Source organism: Bubalus kerabau, chromosome 4 (assembly GCF_029407905.1).
Source record: "Bubalus kerabau isolate K-KA32 ecotype Philippines breed swamp buffalo chromosome 4, PCC_UOA_SB_1v2, whole genome shotgun sequence".
NCBI lineage: Eukaryota > Metazoa > Chordata > Mammalia > Artiodactyla > Bovidae > Bubalus > Bubalus kerabau.
In genome coordinates, this window is record NC_073627.1 from 180735878 (window position 1) to 180753155 (window position 17278).

General features: G+C 49.6%; 1 protein-coding gene across 1 annotated transcript; it reads right to left on the reverse strand.

Moving 5' to 3' along the window:
* Window positions 1–1784: 1784 nt before the first annotated feature.
* Window positions 1785–7493, reverse strand: RPS7 (ribosomal protein S7). The gene is made up of 7 exons (XM_055579541.1): window positions 7354–7493; window positions 7108–7191; window positions 6942–7013; window positions 6657–6800; window positions 5127–5191; window positions 2385–2535; window positions 1785–1891 (listed from the first exon to the last, which is right to left on the reverse strand). The coding sequence occupies exons 2-7, from the start codon at window positions 7180–7182 to the stop codon at window positions 1814–1816; spliced, it is 585 nt and encodes a 194-aa protein (XP_055435516.1). The 5' UTR covers window positions 7183–7191; window positions 7354–7493; the 3' UTR covers window positions 1785–1813.
* Between the last annotated feature and the right edge of the window lie 9785 nt (window positions 7494–17278).

A 17278-nucleotide genomic window follows, 5' to 3' on the forward strand; every position in this document is an offset into this window, starting at 1 on the left:
TTTTTAAATGTTGATTTAAAATTTTTTTGGCTGACAGGTCTTAGCTGCGGCACTCAGGATCCTACTTCCCTGACCAGGGATCAAACCCAGGCCGCCTGCATTGGGAGAGTGGAGTCTTTAGCCACTGGACCACCAGGGAAGTCCGTCATTTCTTTTTTTTGTGGTGGGAATAATTAAGATCTAGCTCAGGAATCTTGACGGTTTTAATACAATATTGCTGTGTTCACCGCACCGTGCCATCAGCTCTCCAGGACTTACTAGCCGCACACGTGTCCCTGAAACCTCTCTCCCAGTCCCCACCTGCTGGCACCACCCTGGCAACCACTGCCCCTTTCTAGTTTGGCTTCCTTAGACCCGCATGAAAGTTACAATCATAGTGTTTTTCTGTTGGATTATCTCACTTAGCTTATGACCTCCAGGGAAAAGCACGCTGTCCAATGGACACCCCTCCCCCTCACGAGGAGGGTATTTGATTGTACATCTCTATCTGTAGCTTTTATCCATTTGTCCCGTTGACAGGCAGGTAGGTTTCAGTACCTTGACTATTGTGAATAATGCTGCAATAAGCCTGGGAGGACAGACATCCCTTTGATGTTTTCATTACTTTTGCATAAATCCTCAGCAATGGAAATGTGCGATCACACAGCAACTCCTTTTTTGGAGGAACCTGCGTACTTCTCTGTAGTGGCCGCACTCACACACACTCCACCAGTGTTTTCTTGAGTTTTCGAGATTGTTACCTCCATTCTGTTACCTCTATGACCAGCATTCTGACAGGTGCGAGGTGATAGCTTGTGGTTTTGGTGTGCATTTCTGTGATATTAACTTGCCTACTTGAAGCAGACTGTAAACTAGAGCCGTTTTCAGGTCACAATCGCATTTACACCTGCCCTGCAGACGAGCACCAAGAAGCCACCAGCATGACTGGTGCTTCTCCTCCGGGGCCCCCGGTCTCCATCCCACTGCCCCCGGCTCCAACACTGACCGCCAGAGCCGGCCACTTCCAAGGGGTCGGACAAGAACCTGGCCCACGTCCCAGTTATTATTTACATTTCTCAGATATAACTGAGACATCTGGACACGAGAGCCCCAGCAAGCCCATGTGTCTCCAGCTGGGAATCTTCCCCAGAGGTCACCTCTGTGCAGCCGTATCTCGGGACACTTTGTCCACAAGGACGTTAACCTCACCCGCCCTCCCCTCAAGGCTTCACTTCTCCAGAGCTCCTGATGGCAGAGGGACACCAGGCCACACGGCCTGCTGGCTTGCAGCACAGGAGCCCAGCCAGCACAGACAAGGGTGCAAGCGTGGAGCACCCAGGGCCCCTTGGTGGAGAGGTGTCAGGGCACGTCACACCCAAGATCCCGAGGTCACGAGGGATCTTAGTACAGGAGGCTGCCCAGAATCAAGGAGGACTGTGAAGGCCATGGAGGCTGTCAGGCAGGCAGGAGGCTGGGGCAGCGGGGTCCTTGGCCAGTCACCGTCCCCAAGACAAACCCTGCAGCTCAGAAGTGGGCTCCACCATGTAACACAGACGACCACCCCGAGGGCCTCCTGAGTGCACGTGAACTACACTCGTGCTTATAATCACCTACAAGAGGCAGGAATCTGGAAAATATGAACGCGTGTGTAAGTGAGCCACTGTGCCGGGAAACCAATGCAGGGCCCTGACGACAGGGGCCGTTGGTCCAAGACCCCCCAGCCCAAGCAGGAAGCGACCCGGAAATCCAGACGGCTCTGCAGCCGCAGCTCTGCAAGTCTGAAAACCACGCCCAAAACACGGCACTCAGAATAATATTTTATTTAGTCGTTTGTTTACAACTGAAACTCTGGGAATTCAAAATTAACATCCTTGCCCGTGAGCTTCTTATAGACACCAGAAAACGTTTCAACCTACAAGAGAAGAGATAAATTGTCACTACACACAGGGGACGTGCCCTCTGTAGTCCCAAACGGGGCAAGCTCGAGTCTGGTGTGGGGAAAGGGCTCCACCCCCTGCGCCACCTGCTGGCTCCTCTGGGTCACTCGGAGACCCTGGGGTGACGGTTTAACCCGGAATGAAGCCAAACGGCAGTTCTCCCCCAGAGTCTAGAAGCCAAATGATAGTTCTCCCCAGAGTCTATCTCGACCACCACCCAGCCTTAAGTTCAGCCTCACACACACCATGGAATTACTTCACGTCCATTTCTCCTAACAATTTAAAACAATTCCAGTGTTTAAAACATCTCCCAATTTAACCTGATCTACAGCCCCCAAGGCAGTCGGCTCCCACAGGCAGGTTCAGAACCACTGGGGTGGGCTGGGCTCACCCCCGCCCGGGCCTTGTCTGGCCCCTCCCCCAGGGGCGGGCCTGCGTCTGGCCCCTCCCCGGGAGGCCAGCCCCTACCTTGTGCTCCACATTGTTCTGCTGAGCTTTGTCCAGATGGACCTTTATGAGTCGGCTGCCGTCCAGCTTCACGCGGATCCTCTTGCCCACGATCTCACTTGGGAAAACCAAGTCCTCCAGGATGGCGTCGTGCACAGCGGTCAGAGTGCGGCTTGAAGAACACAGCGACAAAAGTGAGAAACCCAGCAAGGTCTGCCCTCCTGGGAACCCCCAGGGCACCTCCGCAAGTCAACCCTGAGTGGAACGCTCCAGGTTCCTGAAGCCACAGCAGCACGAGCTTTCAAGTTACGTCCTTTTGTCCCATGTATCACAGCAGAGCCGCTACCACACGAGGAGAGGGAGACACACACGCTCCCATCTCACTTCCAAAGCCAGCCTGTTGTGAACCACACACACCAGCTGTCAGGAATGATCATCTCCAGAAAAGGAGATTAGTGATGACTTTTATTACAGGACACACCGTTAGGTTGTCATTCACATGATCTTCTGTAGTAACCTCTTACCTCTTCCAAAACGATCTTTTCCAGTGTTGTCAAATGATTAGATGTTACCACAGGCTTTACCTACCGAAGACACTTTGAGGGGTCCCTGGCCTCTAAGATGCACCAAAGCCCCTCCCTGTTCCTGCGATGGAATGAGGCGACACCCCACCCAAAGGACACTGTTCTACCCCAGCTCTAGGATGGGGCCCCTCCCATGAGGGTACCAATTTCAGCCCATCCCATCACAGACTGCCAAGGGAGCCTTGCTCCTCTTCTGGATATGACTCCAAGTTCACAACCCATCTGGCTGCCAGACAAGGTTCAATTAACCCCAAACTTCTAGCCAATCAGTTTTGTACCACAGGATACCAGGAATGAGAGAAGAGACTGTTCTCACTCCCAACGTCTGCAGGGCTCCCTTTTATTACGGAACGTGTCCAAGTCTTATTCACCCCTCAGTGGCTCAGACACCATGTCCTACTCGTTTCTCTTTGTCCGGCAGCTCTGCACACACAGAAGGGGCTCCTAAATGACCGCAAAGTTTCATTGCTCAAAGGCCAAGAGCAGCTTCAGCACCTCAGCACACAAATCAGTCAGCCAGCCCAGTTGACGAATGGCTGCTAACCACTGGCCAAGCACACCCTTCCGGGTTAGGAAAGCACCATGGACCCTGTTATTTACTTCCTTCAAAACACAAGAATAGAACGGAATCTAGCTGGTCTCAAACTCAAACTCTAGCCTGATCTAAACTCTCTGAGGGAAAGCAGGGGCAGCACAACTTGACAATCACGAGCCGCAGAGCCAGCCTGCCTCAGAGGAAAGTGGCCGAGACCCTGCGCGTGACTCGTGCAGGAGGAAGATGAGCACAGAGAAGGAGGAGAAGCCGCAGAGCCAGCCTGCTTCAGAGGAAAGTGGCCGAGACCCTGCGCGCGACTCGTGCAGGAGGAAGATGAGCACAGAGAAGGAGGAGAAGCCGCAGAGCCAGCCTGCTTCAGAGGAAAGTGGCCGAGACCCTGCGCGCAACTCGTGCAGGAGAAAGATGAGCGCAGAGAAGGAGGAGAAGCCGCAGGCAGGAAGGCAGACGGGAAACGGGTGGGATCGCTCAGCGCAGGGCGGGGAAGACTCCCGGGTCTGCGCCAGGCCATGGGACAGGCTGGCGTCATCAGCTGAGAAGTGGAGACAGGCTTGTGCCGAGGGAGAGCCAAGGCTACAGACCTGGGAGTCGGCACCTTCACTGTGTGCAGAGCAAAGGGGCTGCTCTTATAGTCAAGTACTAACTCAGGCTGTCAGGACCCAGGCTACAAAACCACCTGAGTATCAGCATTAACAAACGAAACCTTCTTGATTATCCCCTGTATTTGATCTCCTGCAAACTATCCAGAATAGCCCCCCTCCCCAAAAGCTCTACATTCTAATGCTACCCCAACTGCCCTGAAAACAAGACCAAAGCACCAACAGCGCAAGTTCCGTAATGCCCGGCACGGGCCTCTCCAGCCTCTCCATCCTCCACAACGTGGCGCCGTCAACACCCGTCCACAACGCTAGAGACCCTCGCGCCCTGCTTCCAGGCACGCCCGGCTCAGACGCCAGCACCACGAACACTGGAGGACGAGTGATAGCCTTTATCCCACCAGCACTGATGCTCAAGTCCTTTCTCAAACTGCCCAAGGCAGGCCTGCAGGGACCCAAGAAACCAAGTGTGTGGAATCAGCGACTTCAACACAACACCAGAAAGCTCAGACCAAGGAGCCACCCTCCAGTATCTAGTTTACAGCAGATAACCTGCAAGTCAATCAGGTTAATAAAACATGCATCACCAGCAACACCTTCAACCTCTGCCATGAGCAACAGACAAGTCTAGGTTTTCAACCTCAAATCGACAGCAAAAGTAAACAATGCGAACACACTGTGCTGCCCCCACGTCGGGTGTGCTTTACCCCACCGCGCCCACTGGACTCCTCCTCACCGCTCTTCCCTCTACCCAAAGAACCGGGTCCAAGTCTCACCTTTTGTGAGCGCAGCAACCTACTGTACCACCTACGTGAGTATATGTAACTCTTACCTCCAGAATCAACCTTAAAACATTTCACACAGTTACAGAAACCCAGTTACTTAATAAAAACTCCCATGTGAATGGCTTTCCTACATCACTCACACTTAATTTTAAAAAACTTACATAACTCTTACTATAAATAACCCATGCCAATCAACAATGGTTATTAAGAGTGGTACACACATTTTTGATGCTGAAGAAACCTACCTCCTGGGACGTTTCTGCTTATTTTTCGTACGGCTTTTTCGAGTTGGCTTAGGCAGAATTCTCCTCTGTAAGGTAAAAATTATCATTCAACAAACTTTTAAAAAGACTTAAGTTGTCAGAAAACTAAGCACTATCAAAACTACTTTACAAACCAAAGAACTTAATGGCTGAATAAATTCAAAGCTCCAGAAAGTCAAACAACCTAGACCCAACAAGTGAGTAAGAATCTCTGAAGTACTTCCTGACTTCATTTATCCTTTCAGAACCCACTACTGCTGCTGCTGCTAAGTCCCGTCAGTCATGTCTGACTCTGTGCGACCCCACAGACGGCAGCCCACCAGGCTCCCCTGTCTCTGGGATTCTCCAGGCAAGAACACTGGAGTGGGTTGCCAATTCCTTCTCCAACGCATGAAAGTGAAAAGTGAAAGGGAAGTCGCTCAGTTATACTCTTAGAGACGCCATGGACTGCAGCCTACCAGGCTCCCCCATCCATGGAATTTTCTAGGCAAGAACACTGCAGTGGGGTGCCATTGCCTTCTCCAGCTTATAGTAAAATGTAACTGGAAAAATGTGACTGATCCCCCAAATATTACACGCCTGTTTACATTTCATCCAACCCACTACCCACTTACAGGTACTAAGTCAGAATACTACTCCTTGACTTACTCATCAGCCAAGCACTTAAGTCCTAGAGATTTCTGTTTGCAAAAAGGCCCAATCTAACTTAAAAAAACCAAAACACAGCCTCTTAACCATTTTCTCCTTACCCTACCAACCATTCTTTTGCGTGCCTTTTCCTCCCAGCTGCTGCTGCTGCTAAGTCGCTTCAGTCGTGTTGGACTCTGTATGACCCCATAGACGGCAGCCCACCAGGCTCCCCCATCCCTGGGATTCTCCAGGCAAGAACACTGGAGTGGGTTGCCATTTCTTTCTCCAATGCATGAAAGTGAAAAGTGAAAGGGAAGTCGCTCAGTCGTGTCCGACTCTTAGCGACCCCATGGACTATAGCCTACCAGGCTCCTCCATCCCTGGGATTTTCCAGGCAAGAGTACTGGAGTGGGGTGCCATTGCCTTCTCCGCATCTACATGTAATTCCCCAGGGTGGTGTGAGTCCGCTGAGAAATCCCACCAGGCGGAGCATGCGCCCAGTTCACATCTTGCCTTCATCACCTCTGCACAACCCAGCACCCTCACGGCACTGCAGCCACGGCAGACACTGGGGCCGCTTTACCACGAACATCAGCAGTTCAGTGCAGTTCTGTCGCTCAGTCGTGTGCGATTCTTTGCGACCCCATGGACTGCAGCACGCCAGGCTTCCCTCTCCATCACCATCTCCCGGAGCTTACTCAAACTCATGTCTTTCGAGTCGGTGATGCCACCCAGCCATCTCCTCCTCTGTCCTCCCCTTCTCCTCCTGCTTTCAATCTTTCCCAGCATCAGGGTCTTTTCCAATGAGTCAGGTCTTTGCATCAGGTGGCCACCCATCAGCAGTACCCTCTATCTCTTTAACCACGTGCCCCGTGGGCGCACCTGGGCGATGAAGACGACGTGCTTCCCGCTGAACTTCTTCTCCAGCTCGCGCACCAGGCGCACCTGGATTTTCTGGAAAGACTTCAGCTGCGGGACGGGGACGAAGATAATAATAGCTTTCCGGCCACCGCCAACTTCGATCTCCTAGAGTCAAAGCGGGAAGAGAGGCACAGATGCAGTTAGGCGGGGAGGGGGACCCCGGCACTACCGGCGGCCCGCGCACGTGCCCAAGCCCCGCCCCGTCCTGGGGGAACCCGAAGCCCACCCCGGGGGGGGCCCCCTTGCCTTGGCGGCCGTGATGTTCAGCTCCCGCAGCTGCGCCTTGAGGTCCGAGTTCATCTCCAGCTCCAGCAGGGCCTGTGGGGCGGCAGAGGGCGCAGCCCACGCTCAGCGCGCGCAGCCTTCATTCACCCCGACCCTCTCCGGGACCCCGGCTCGCCCGCCCCCTCACCTGGGAGATCCCCGACTCGAACTCGTCCGGCTTCTCGCCGTTGGGCTTGACAATCTTGGCACTGGAGCTGAACATGGCCGGGACCTGGAAGCACAGCGCGCTCAGGGCGAGCGGCCGGCCCCATCTTCCCCCCGCACAAGCCATCGGGGCCCCCGGGCCGGCCAATCGGCCGCATCCCCACCCGGGGGCCCCAGACGTGTGCCTCCCGAAGCCGGAGGACCGGCATAGCGCCCGCGGACCACATACCTTGCAGAGGCGGCCAAAGATTCTTGCGGCTGCCGACCCGAGCAGGCCTAGGAAGAGGCCTAGATCTCGCGAGAGTTCGTTAAATCCCGGCGGCGGAGGGGAAGAGGCGGGAATAGCGCGAGTAGAGAAACCGGAAGAACCACTGAGACGCGGAGGCAGCCTAGAGAGTCCCCTGAAGCGGCTCCTGAGGGCCGGAAAGCTGGGAAGGCTTTTTGGCTCCGCTGTTATCCTTGTCTCGGCTGCTGGCGGGAATTCTCGTGTGGGCAGCCGAGGTTCCGGGCGGGCGGTGGGCTGGCCCGGCGACAGGCTGTCGGGGGTCCCAGGTCCGCCTGAGGAAAACAGCTTGGGCTACCCCTGAAGATAGGACCAAAAGCCTCACTTAACACGAGGAAGCTTAACGTCCCAGCTGAAGCAATGGAAAGGAACCGGAGACTTGGGTTCCGTTTGGGCTGTGGAGGACCAAATGAGATGCTTGTGAAAGCGCTTTGGGAACGAACTGCTTTACGAATAAATGTGGTTTCCAGGCCACACTGGGCTCTCGTATCGACTGTTTGGTGCAGCCGACGAATCTGAGACGTCTAGGGACACCTGTGGTGGAGGCGGCCTGGAGCTGAAGAACCATCCCAAGAGGGAAAGTTCAGTTCAGTTCAGTCGCTCAAGTCGTGTCCGACTCTTTGCGACCCCATGGACCACAGCATGCCAGGCTTCCCTGTCCATCACCAACTCCCAGAGTTTACTCAAACTCATGTCCATTGAGTCCGTGATGCCATCCAGCCATCTCATCCTCTGTCGTCCCTTTCTCCTCCTGCCTTCAATCTTTCCCAGCATCAGGGTCTTTCCCAGTGAGTTAGTTCTTTGCATCAGGTGGCCAAAGTATTGAAGCTTCAGCTTCAGCATCAGTCCTTCCAGTGATTATTCAGGATTGATTTCCTTTAGGGTGTACTGGTTGGATCTCCTTGCAGTCCAAGGGACTCTCAAGAGTCTTCTCCAACACCACAGTTCAGAAGCGTCAATTCTTTGGTGCTCAGCTTTCTTTATAGTCCAACTCTTACATCCATACATGACTACTGGAAAAACCATAGCTTTGACTAGACAGACCTTGGCAAAGTAATGTCTCTGCTTTTTAATATGCTGTGTAGGTTGGTCATAACTTTCCTTCCAAGGAGCAAGCGTCATTTAATTTCATGGCTGCAGTCACCATCTGCAAAGACCTGGGGCCAAACAGGGTGCAATTCCAGGAGGAAAACGAGGGACGCTTGGGCAAAGTTGGGGCTCAAGCTGGACAGCTGAATTTAGCGCAGCTGTGGTGAAAGATTCGGGGATGGCAAATGGCCTTAAAGTGGGCCAATAATTCGACACAGCAGAATTTTTTATTGGAAAAATGCTTACTATCCTGTCACTTGAAACACGTGTCAAGGACTTCCTGCCCTAGACAGGAGCAAAAAATACAATTCACAAATAATTGTCTAGGTGTGTGTTCTGTGCTAGCTATAAGGAAAACCCACTGGATCCTTGCCCTTGGGAGATGGCAGTTTCGAGAGTGAAAGTGAGAGTCGCTCAGTCATGTCCTACTCTTTGCAACCCCATAGACTACACAGTCCATGGAACTCTCCAGACCAGAGTACTGGAGTGGGTAGCCTCTCCCTTCTCCAGGCGATCTTCTCAACCCAGGGATTGAACCCAGGTCTCCCACATTGCAGGTGGATTCTTTACCTGCTGAGCCACCAGGGAAGCCCACCAGGGAAGTTTAGTGAAGAAAACATAATTTGTATGACTGAATATAAAATGACAAGTTATAACAGTACATACGAGTAAAATGAGTAAAGGGGGCCAGGAGGACTCATGCTTTAAGAAAACAGGGAATTCTGTGGAAGAGATGAAATTAATCTGTGGTGAGGAGAAGGGGAAGACAGAGGAGGAGATGGTTGGATGGCATTACCAACTCGATGGACATGAGTTTGAGCAAGCTTTGGGAGTTTGTGATGAACAGGGAAGCCTGGCGTTCTGCGGTCCATGGGGTGGCAAAGAGTCACTAGGGAGAACGGCATTTCCAACCTAGCAAACAGTATCTGGCTGTGGGGAGATAGTCTACTTGAACTTCAGTTTCCTCACCTGTCAGATTTACCAGAGCAATTACCCACATGGGCCAGGTGCTGTGGAAAATGCTTAGAAAGCTACGCCGGGTGATGCCTAAGATTTCCAACAACCTTTACTAAGATTGTGTTCATCTCAGATATTTAAAGCTGTATATACTTCTCTATGTGATTGCAGCCATGAAATTAAAAGGCGCTTACTCTTTGGTAGGAAAGTTATGACCAACCTAGACAGCACATTAAAAAGCAGAGACATTACTTTGCCAACAAAGGTCCGTCTAGTCAAGGCTATGGTTTTTACAGTGGTCATGTATGGATGTGAGAGCTGGACTTTAAAGAAAGCTGAGCGCTGAAGAATTGATGCTTTTGAACTGTGGTGTTGGAGAAGACTCTTGAGAGTCCCTTGGACTGCAAGGAGATCCAACCAGTCCATTCTAAAGGAGATCAGTCCTAGGTGTTCATTGGAAGGACTGATGTTGAAGCTGAAACTCCCAATACTTTGGCCACCTGATGCAAAGACCTGACTCATTGGAAAAGATCCTGATGCTGGGAAAGATTGAGGGCAGGAGGAAAAGGGGATGACAGAGGATGAGATGGTTGGATGGCATCACCGACTCAATGGACATGGGTTTGGGTGGACTCTGGAAGTTGGTGATGGACAGGGAGGCCTAGTGTGCTGCAGCTCATGGGATTGCAAAGAGTCGAAGATGACTGAGTGACTGAACTGACCTGATACTTCTCTAATGTTAGGGGGAGAGGGGCCAAGTGATTATCTCACTGGAATCAGCTTCGAACTTGTTGAAGAGAGAAAATGGAGCTGACCTGTGATCTTACCTGGGTCACCATTCCAAACCTCCTTGATGAACCATTTCCGTTCATTTTCCCACTTTTTCAACCTGGCTTCTGTGTCTCCCACTCCACAAAAGCAGCACTCCAGAAGTTCATCCAGTAAAGTTCTTTTTGGTCTCCAGGACTTTGTTGGAAGGCCTGGTGGGAGAGGACATTCTTGTCTTGCTTGTTCCCCATCATCTGGGAAAGCATTCTTTCGTCACATCAATGACTATGATGTTAGCATTAGGTGTTTGTAGATATTCTGTAGATTTATTGAGGAAGTTCTCTCCTATCCCCGTTTTCTGGGTTTTTATCATAAATGGGATTATGTCCAATGCATTTTATGCATCAGTTAGTATAATCATGTGAGTTTTTCTTCCTAGCCTGTTAATATTGTAGACTACCTTAATGGGTTTTCAAATATTGCACCTTCCTTGAATATCTGGAATAAACCCTGCTTGGTAATGGGGTATAATTCTTTCTCACTGGGCTCATCATCTTACTCTCATCTTACTTTCTCATCATCCACTTATTAATATTTTGTTGAGGATTTTTAATGTCTATTCACAAGAGACATTGGTCTGTAGTTTCCTCTTTTTGTATTGTTTTGGTCAGGTTTTGGATTAGGTTAATATCAGCATAAAATAAGTTGGGACGTGCTCCCTCATCTTGTATTTTCTGAAAACAATTGTGTAGAATCAGTGTTAAGTCTTCAAACAGTTGGTTGAATTCAGATGTGAAATTATCAGGGCCAGGAGATTTCTTTTTCCAGGGGTTTTCACTATGATGAATTCCATTTCTTTAATAGTTACAAGGATATTTAGATTATTTCTTTCATATTGGATGAAATTTGGCAGTTTGTGCTTCTATAGGAACTGGTACATTTCATTTAAATTGTTGAATTTATGCCAGTAGAATTGTTCATAATATTCCCTTATTATCCTTTTAATGTTCAGAACAATAAAAGATGTATTTTTAAGAAGATTCCACAAGAACCTTCAAGTCAGTACATTATTTCGAGTTCCTGCAGGAGGAAAGTACTACGTGGAAACAGCTTGTACATCACAGGGTTAAAGGACATCTGGGCAGTGATCGGGAGAGCAGTGTCTGTTGGGGGGGGGGGTACAACAAGGCACCCCTTCTTTAGGAAAATCTACCCTCCAGAGGTCAGAGGAAGGTCACTCAGTGCTGGAGAGGACAGGTTTTTCATCTGTTCTGACAGCAGATGCCTTAAGTGTTGAACCTGGGCTTGGAAAAACTGCCATTTTTCTTTGGCAGTCCTAGGTCCCTTTATGGCTGAAAGCTTTAGTGAGTGGATGCTGTCTTCCTGAGGGGAGGCTCAAAAACAAGAGTAAAGAAGCAAATCTACATGTTGCAACAGAGTAGGACCTCGGGAAGTTTGTAACATCTGGGTCAGCCTTCGGGATTTGTGCAGAATGAGGACTCTCAGTAAAATCCTGAGGGGTTACTCTCCCAGAATTGTTTTTCTTTCAAGTGAAAGGGATAAGGTACTGGCCTGTTTCATTGACTGGAACACTAAGGAAATGGAGATATTGAGAAATGGAATATTGCCTGCCACATCAGTAAACAAAGAATCTCACTGCTGCTGCTGCTGCTACTGCTAAGTCACTTCAGTCGTGTCCGACTCTGTGCGACCCCATAGATGGCAGCCCACCAGGCTCCCCCGTCCCTGGGATTCTCCAGGCAAGAACACTGGAGTGGGTTGCCATTTCCTTCTCCAATGCATGAAAGTGAAAAGTGAAAGTGAAGTCGCTCGGTCATATCCGAATCTTAGAGACCCCATGGACTGCAGCCTACCAGGCTCCTCCATCCATGGGATTTTCCAGGCGAGAGTACTGGAGTGGGGTGCCATCGCCTTCTCCGAAAGAATGTCACAGTCATCGACAATTGCAGCCGACTCTGAAGGTGAGTTGGCCAGCCCTGAGGGAACTCAGGAAGGAACCGAAGAGTATCAGCCAGGAGAAGCTATCAGACTGCAGCTTCTCCTTAGAGTGAGCCCTGAGGAAATCAGGATGTGAAAATGCTGAGGTGCCTATGAAAGGAACGGGCTCAGCGAGCCCAGACTCTTGCATCTTCCCGTACACAGCTGCTGTTGTTCAGTTGCTAAGTCTTGCCCTCCAACTCTTTGCAAACCCGTGAACTGCAGCACACCAGGCTCCCCTGTCCTTCACGATCTCCCAGAGTCTGCTCAAACTCATGTCTGTTGAGTTGCTGATGCCATCCGACCATCTCATCCTCTATCACCCTCTTCTCCTTTTGCTTTCAATCTTTCCCAATTGGCAATACAATAATGTCTCTCCCCAGATGGAAAAGGCCAAAGGCTGAAAAACTCAGTGCTACTTTATCTGAAGCTGTGCTGTGTGCTGTGCTAAGTCTTTGGGACCCTTTGGACTGTAGCCCGCCAGGCTCTTCTGTCCATGGGATTTCCCAGTCAAGTATACTGGAGTGGGTTGCCATTTCCTCCTCTGGGAGATCTTCCCAACTCAGGGATCAAACCCATGGCTCCTGCATCTCCTGCATTGCAGGCAGATTCTTTACCTGCTGAGCCATCTAGGAAGCCCCCATTATTTGAAACACCCCTTCCCAGGAACCAGGCCAGTGGCATTTTCAGCCAGCTTTGGTTGAAACAGTCTGATCTCAAGATGAGACTGAAGTGCCAAAGGCAAACTCACATACAGAGCAAGGCCTGAACTGGAAAGAAGAAGCCTTTACATAGATCCCAAATAAAGCCTGGAGGACCTCACACACAAAGAGGGCGTGAGCTGGCATCCACAAGAAAGATGTACCTTCAAACTGCAGGGTCAGCAGGAAAAGCAGTGAGCCCAAAGGAGCAACATGGGTGCCACCCCTCCTTGCTCACCCAGTGAAGGAGGAAACAGACAGAACAGGCTCTGTCTTGAAAGCAGGACTCCATCCTGGGCCGGACTGTGGACTTAGAGCTATATGCCCAGTATCTAGGGTAACGACATACCAACTGGAAAACCAGGCCCCCAGAAGGAAGAGCCCCAGGGCTCGTACCTAGACTCTCTGTAGCCTAAAAGAATACCTAATTATCTGTGTAACTGAATAGAATCATAAATTTTATTATGCTTATTGGAGTATGATCACAGGCGTATGTCCACTGTTAACTGCCTAGGCTTAAGGCATATGAATCACGGGTTAATTTTGATTGTATCTTTCTTTTCCTTTATTCAGATTAGTTTCAGGGAATTAGGGGAGGTAGGTTTGGGCACGTACACTTAGGGTATATAAGGTTTTCACAAAAACTGGTCAGGGTCCTTGGCTAAGAGGAGACTATGCCTTGGGCCCGCCGGGGTAATAAACTGCACTCCACTATCTGCATCGTCCTTCTGAATGTTTCCCGGAATGCATGGCTACAACAGCAGAAGTGCTCTGGAGCCTTCTCTGGCCCCTGTAGGGACAAGAAAAGTGATGGCCTTAAACACATAGACTGCCAGGTATTTCTCCAGCAAAGATGGGCTTATTCAGGGTCAGCAGGGAAGTACAGTTCAGGATCTGCCACCGTGGTGAGCCATGTGGAGTTCCAGCACAGCGAGGGAAAGAGAGCGCTTCTGTGGAGAAGAGGGAGGTGGGGGCTGTGGAAGACAGTCTGTGGCTGTGCGCTGGCCAAGTCTCTGCCGCAAAGAAAAGTCCTCTTCCTCTTGGGCTCTGCCATTGTCGCAGGGCAGGAGAGCTCCCGTTCTGGTCTCCCAGATCTAGTTAAGGTTTCTGCTCATTAATTTTTTACACTGGGTAGTTCTGGCCCAGGACAGAATACTGCCAGGGCAGAGGGCACAGTTAAACAAGCAAGATCAGTTCTCCTTTAAAAAGTTAACTTGTTTATTGTATAAAAGTCCCCGTGAAAAAGGATCCTGTGCTGGGAATGCCTTATCTCAGCTCTGTGAGGCAGAAAGCCTAGAGGTCAAGGGGGTGAGAGAGCTTAGACGTTAAAACAATTCTCTTCCCTCCAGATCACAACTCCTGATGTTCATAATAAAGTGACAGGAGACTTACTGATGAGTCCTTGAGTGTAAAATGAATTTATGGACCTGCCTGTCTGATCAAGAATTAATGGGCTGAATTTAACAGAAGGTTTTCTCTCCCCTCCACTTATAGCTGGCAGGATTTTTATTGTATTATCTATCAGCCAGTGGAAGGAGCATGTGAATGAAATAAATGTGCAAGCCTGTAATGAATGTGAAAATCTTACGCATTTAATTGAAGCGAGGTCACTGGCTTCTGCTGGAGAGTCTCAAGGTCACTTTTCCTGTATTACCATAGGTGGCCTGTAGAAATACTGGTGAACTATCAGTAGGCAGGTGATTGCTGAGATATTCATCTCTAAATTATAGAAATACTAATACATTTGACTTTTATCACCAACTAATTATTTGCTCATCTTCAATATATCTCCTCAAACGCAACACCATTCTTCCCAGGCATCTTCATGAAACATGCATGAGATGACAAGAATTGGTGCCTTTGCAGACATGCTGTGTATCGACCACACTATCCACACAGAGTCAGTGGATATTCACAGCTCCTGGACACAGCAGCAGCATCTCCATTTTTCAAAGCGTAGAACAGAGACTTTAAGCAACTCCCTGAATTTATAGAGCTGGCAATTGTGGGGCTGGAATTTTCAGTCAACATTGTGAACTTCACAGCTCAGGGGCAGGAGAGCAGCAGAATTGGGGGACTGAGTCACAGGAACACTTCATCACTTCTGCCACTCAGCCCCACCCCCTACCCCGGGGCAAATATCCAGGGCTCTGTACCTTATTGAGAATGAGCCAGTTTTTGCCCAGAGTAAGTAAAGTCACACACTTGGAGCCAGAGATTAAGATAAAAAATATTTAGTTATCCATCAACAAAAATGCCAGAAGAAAGAGTTTTAAAATTGCAGAGAGCCACTCAGATGCTTTTCTGAACATAGTCAGATAATTCAAACAACAACTTTGCAGGGATGATGAGTACTCTGTGATAAAGGACCACAGCCAGCTAACTTACATGCAAAAGCAAGTCTTAATTAAGTAGGTCAGACGCAAGGATCAAGCTAGTGGGAGGTGGGCTACAGTCAGACAGCACCTTTTCAGGGGCCCAGCCTCTTTCTTCCTCCAGGCAACACTGCAGCCTACAGCTGTGTCTATATCCTGCACAACTATTATCATTTCATATCTGTCTGACAATCCCAGTTCTTTCCAAGCTTTGAAGATATTTGCTTTTGAATCACTGCTGCTGCTGCTGCTAAGTCGCTTCAGTCATGTCCGACTCTGTGCGACCCCCATAGACAGAAGCCCACCAGGCTCCCGCGTCCCTGGGATTCTCCAGGCAAGAACACTGGAGTGGGTTGCCATTTCCTTCTCCAATGCATGAAAGTGAAAAGTGAAAGGGAAGTCGCTCAGTCATGTCTGACTCTTAGCCACCCCATGGACTGCAGCCCACCAGGCTCCTCCGCCCATGGGATTTTCCAGGCAAGGGTACTGGAGTTTGACTCACTACCCTGACTTATTTCCACGTCAGCTTCTCAATCAGAAGTCAGCTCTTCCAGGTGCCATCTGTGTCCACAACTTAACCTGTGCCACTGGGAGGTGAGCGAGTGATGCGTCTAAAGAAAGTAGGTCAAAAGTAACATTTCCAAGGCCCTGGTCTGTGCCTACCGGGAGGCTGCAGGAGCTCCAGAGGCCCTGGGAAAATGGAGAATGAATGATCTCAAGAAGAGGGGCTGTGGTCGTTCTGAGAGCAGTCACTGGGCCGTCCTTAACTCTCATCATATATCCACAGAAGAGATGTGGCCATCAATCATTACTCGATTTTTAAGGGCAACTTTTTTGAAAGAAGCTACCTTGAAGTGCAATAACAATAGGAATGAGCAATGGACAAGAGCCAATTTAAATTAGTAAAGTTGAAATTTTTCAAATGGATATTTATTGAGTTCACAGGCAAGAACACACTGATCACATGTTTGTGGTTCCTTCTTCTTGGAGTATCAGACTTCCTTCTCTGCCTAACTCACCTGAGTGAAAGAAGAGTGAAGTCGCTCAGTCGTGTCAGACTCTTTGCAACCCCATGGACTGTAGCCTATCAGGCTCCTCCGTCTATGGGATTTTCCAGGCAAGAGTGCTGGAGTGGATTGCCATTTCCTTCTCCAGGGGATCTTCCCAACCCAGGAATCGAATCTGGTTTCCCGCATTTCAGGCAGACGCTTTAGCGTCTGAGCCACCAGGGAACGCTTCTTTTATCCTTCGAACCTTACTCATGCACTACTGCGTTCCCTGGCCCTCCAGGCACTGGCTCACTCCCCCTGCCTGGCATACACTTTTCTCTTGAGATGTCTTCTGTCTGTTCACATGCCTATCTCTGTCTTTGTCAATTTTGTATCCCTGGGGCTTGGGTCACACAGCATAGGTGTTCAGTAACATTTGTTGAACTGAAGTCTTCAAGAAAATTGTTTTTGTTGTTCAGTCACTAAGTCCTGTCTGACTCTTTCTGACCCCATGAACTGCAGCACATCAGGCTTCCCTGTCCTTCACCATCACCTTGAGTTTGCTCAAAGTTGTCCATTGAATCAGTGATGCCATCCAACCATCTCATCCTATGTCATCCCCTTCTTATGCCCTCAATCTTTCCCAGCATCAGGGCCTTTTCCAGTGAGCCGGCTCTTCGCATCAGGTGGCCAAAGTACTGAAGCTTCAGCATCAGTCCTTTCCATGAATATTCAGGACTGATTTTCTTTAGGATGGACTGGTTTGAAAATTAGGTAGTTTAAAATTATTTGAAAAGGAAGGCTTGTCAATGGAGAGGACTTTTAAAGAAGTCCATTTACTTACAGAACGAAATGTGAAATATTGGGTACATTATAGTCTAAGACAATATTCTAAGACATTAACGTTCCAATAAATATCCCCTTGGGTCGCAGTGCGTTAAGTTCTGGACATCCCTCTGGTTACAGAACCTGGGTGGAGGTGGGGAAAACGTGC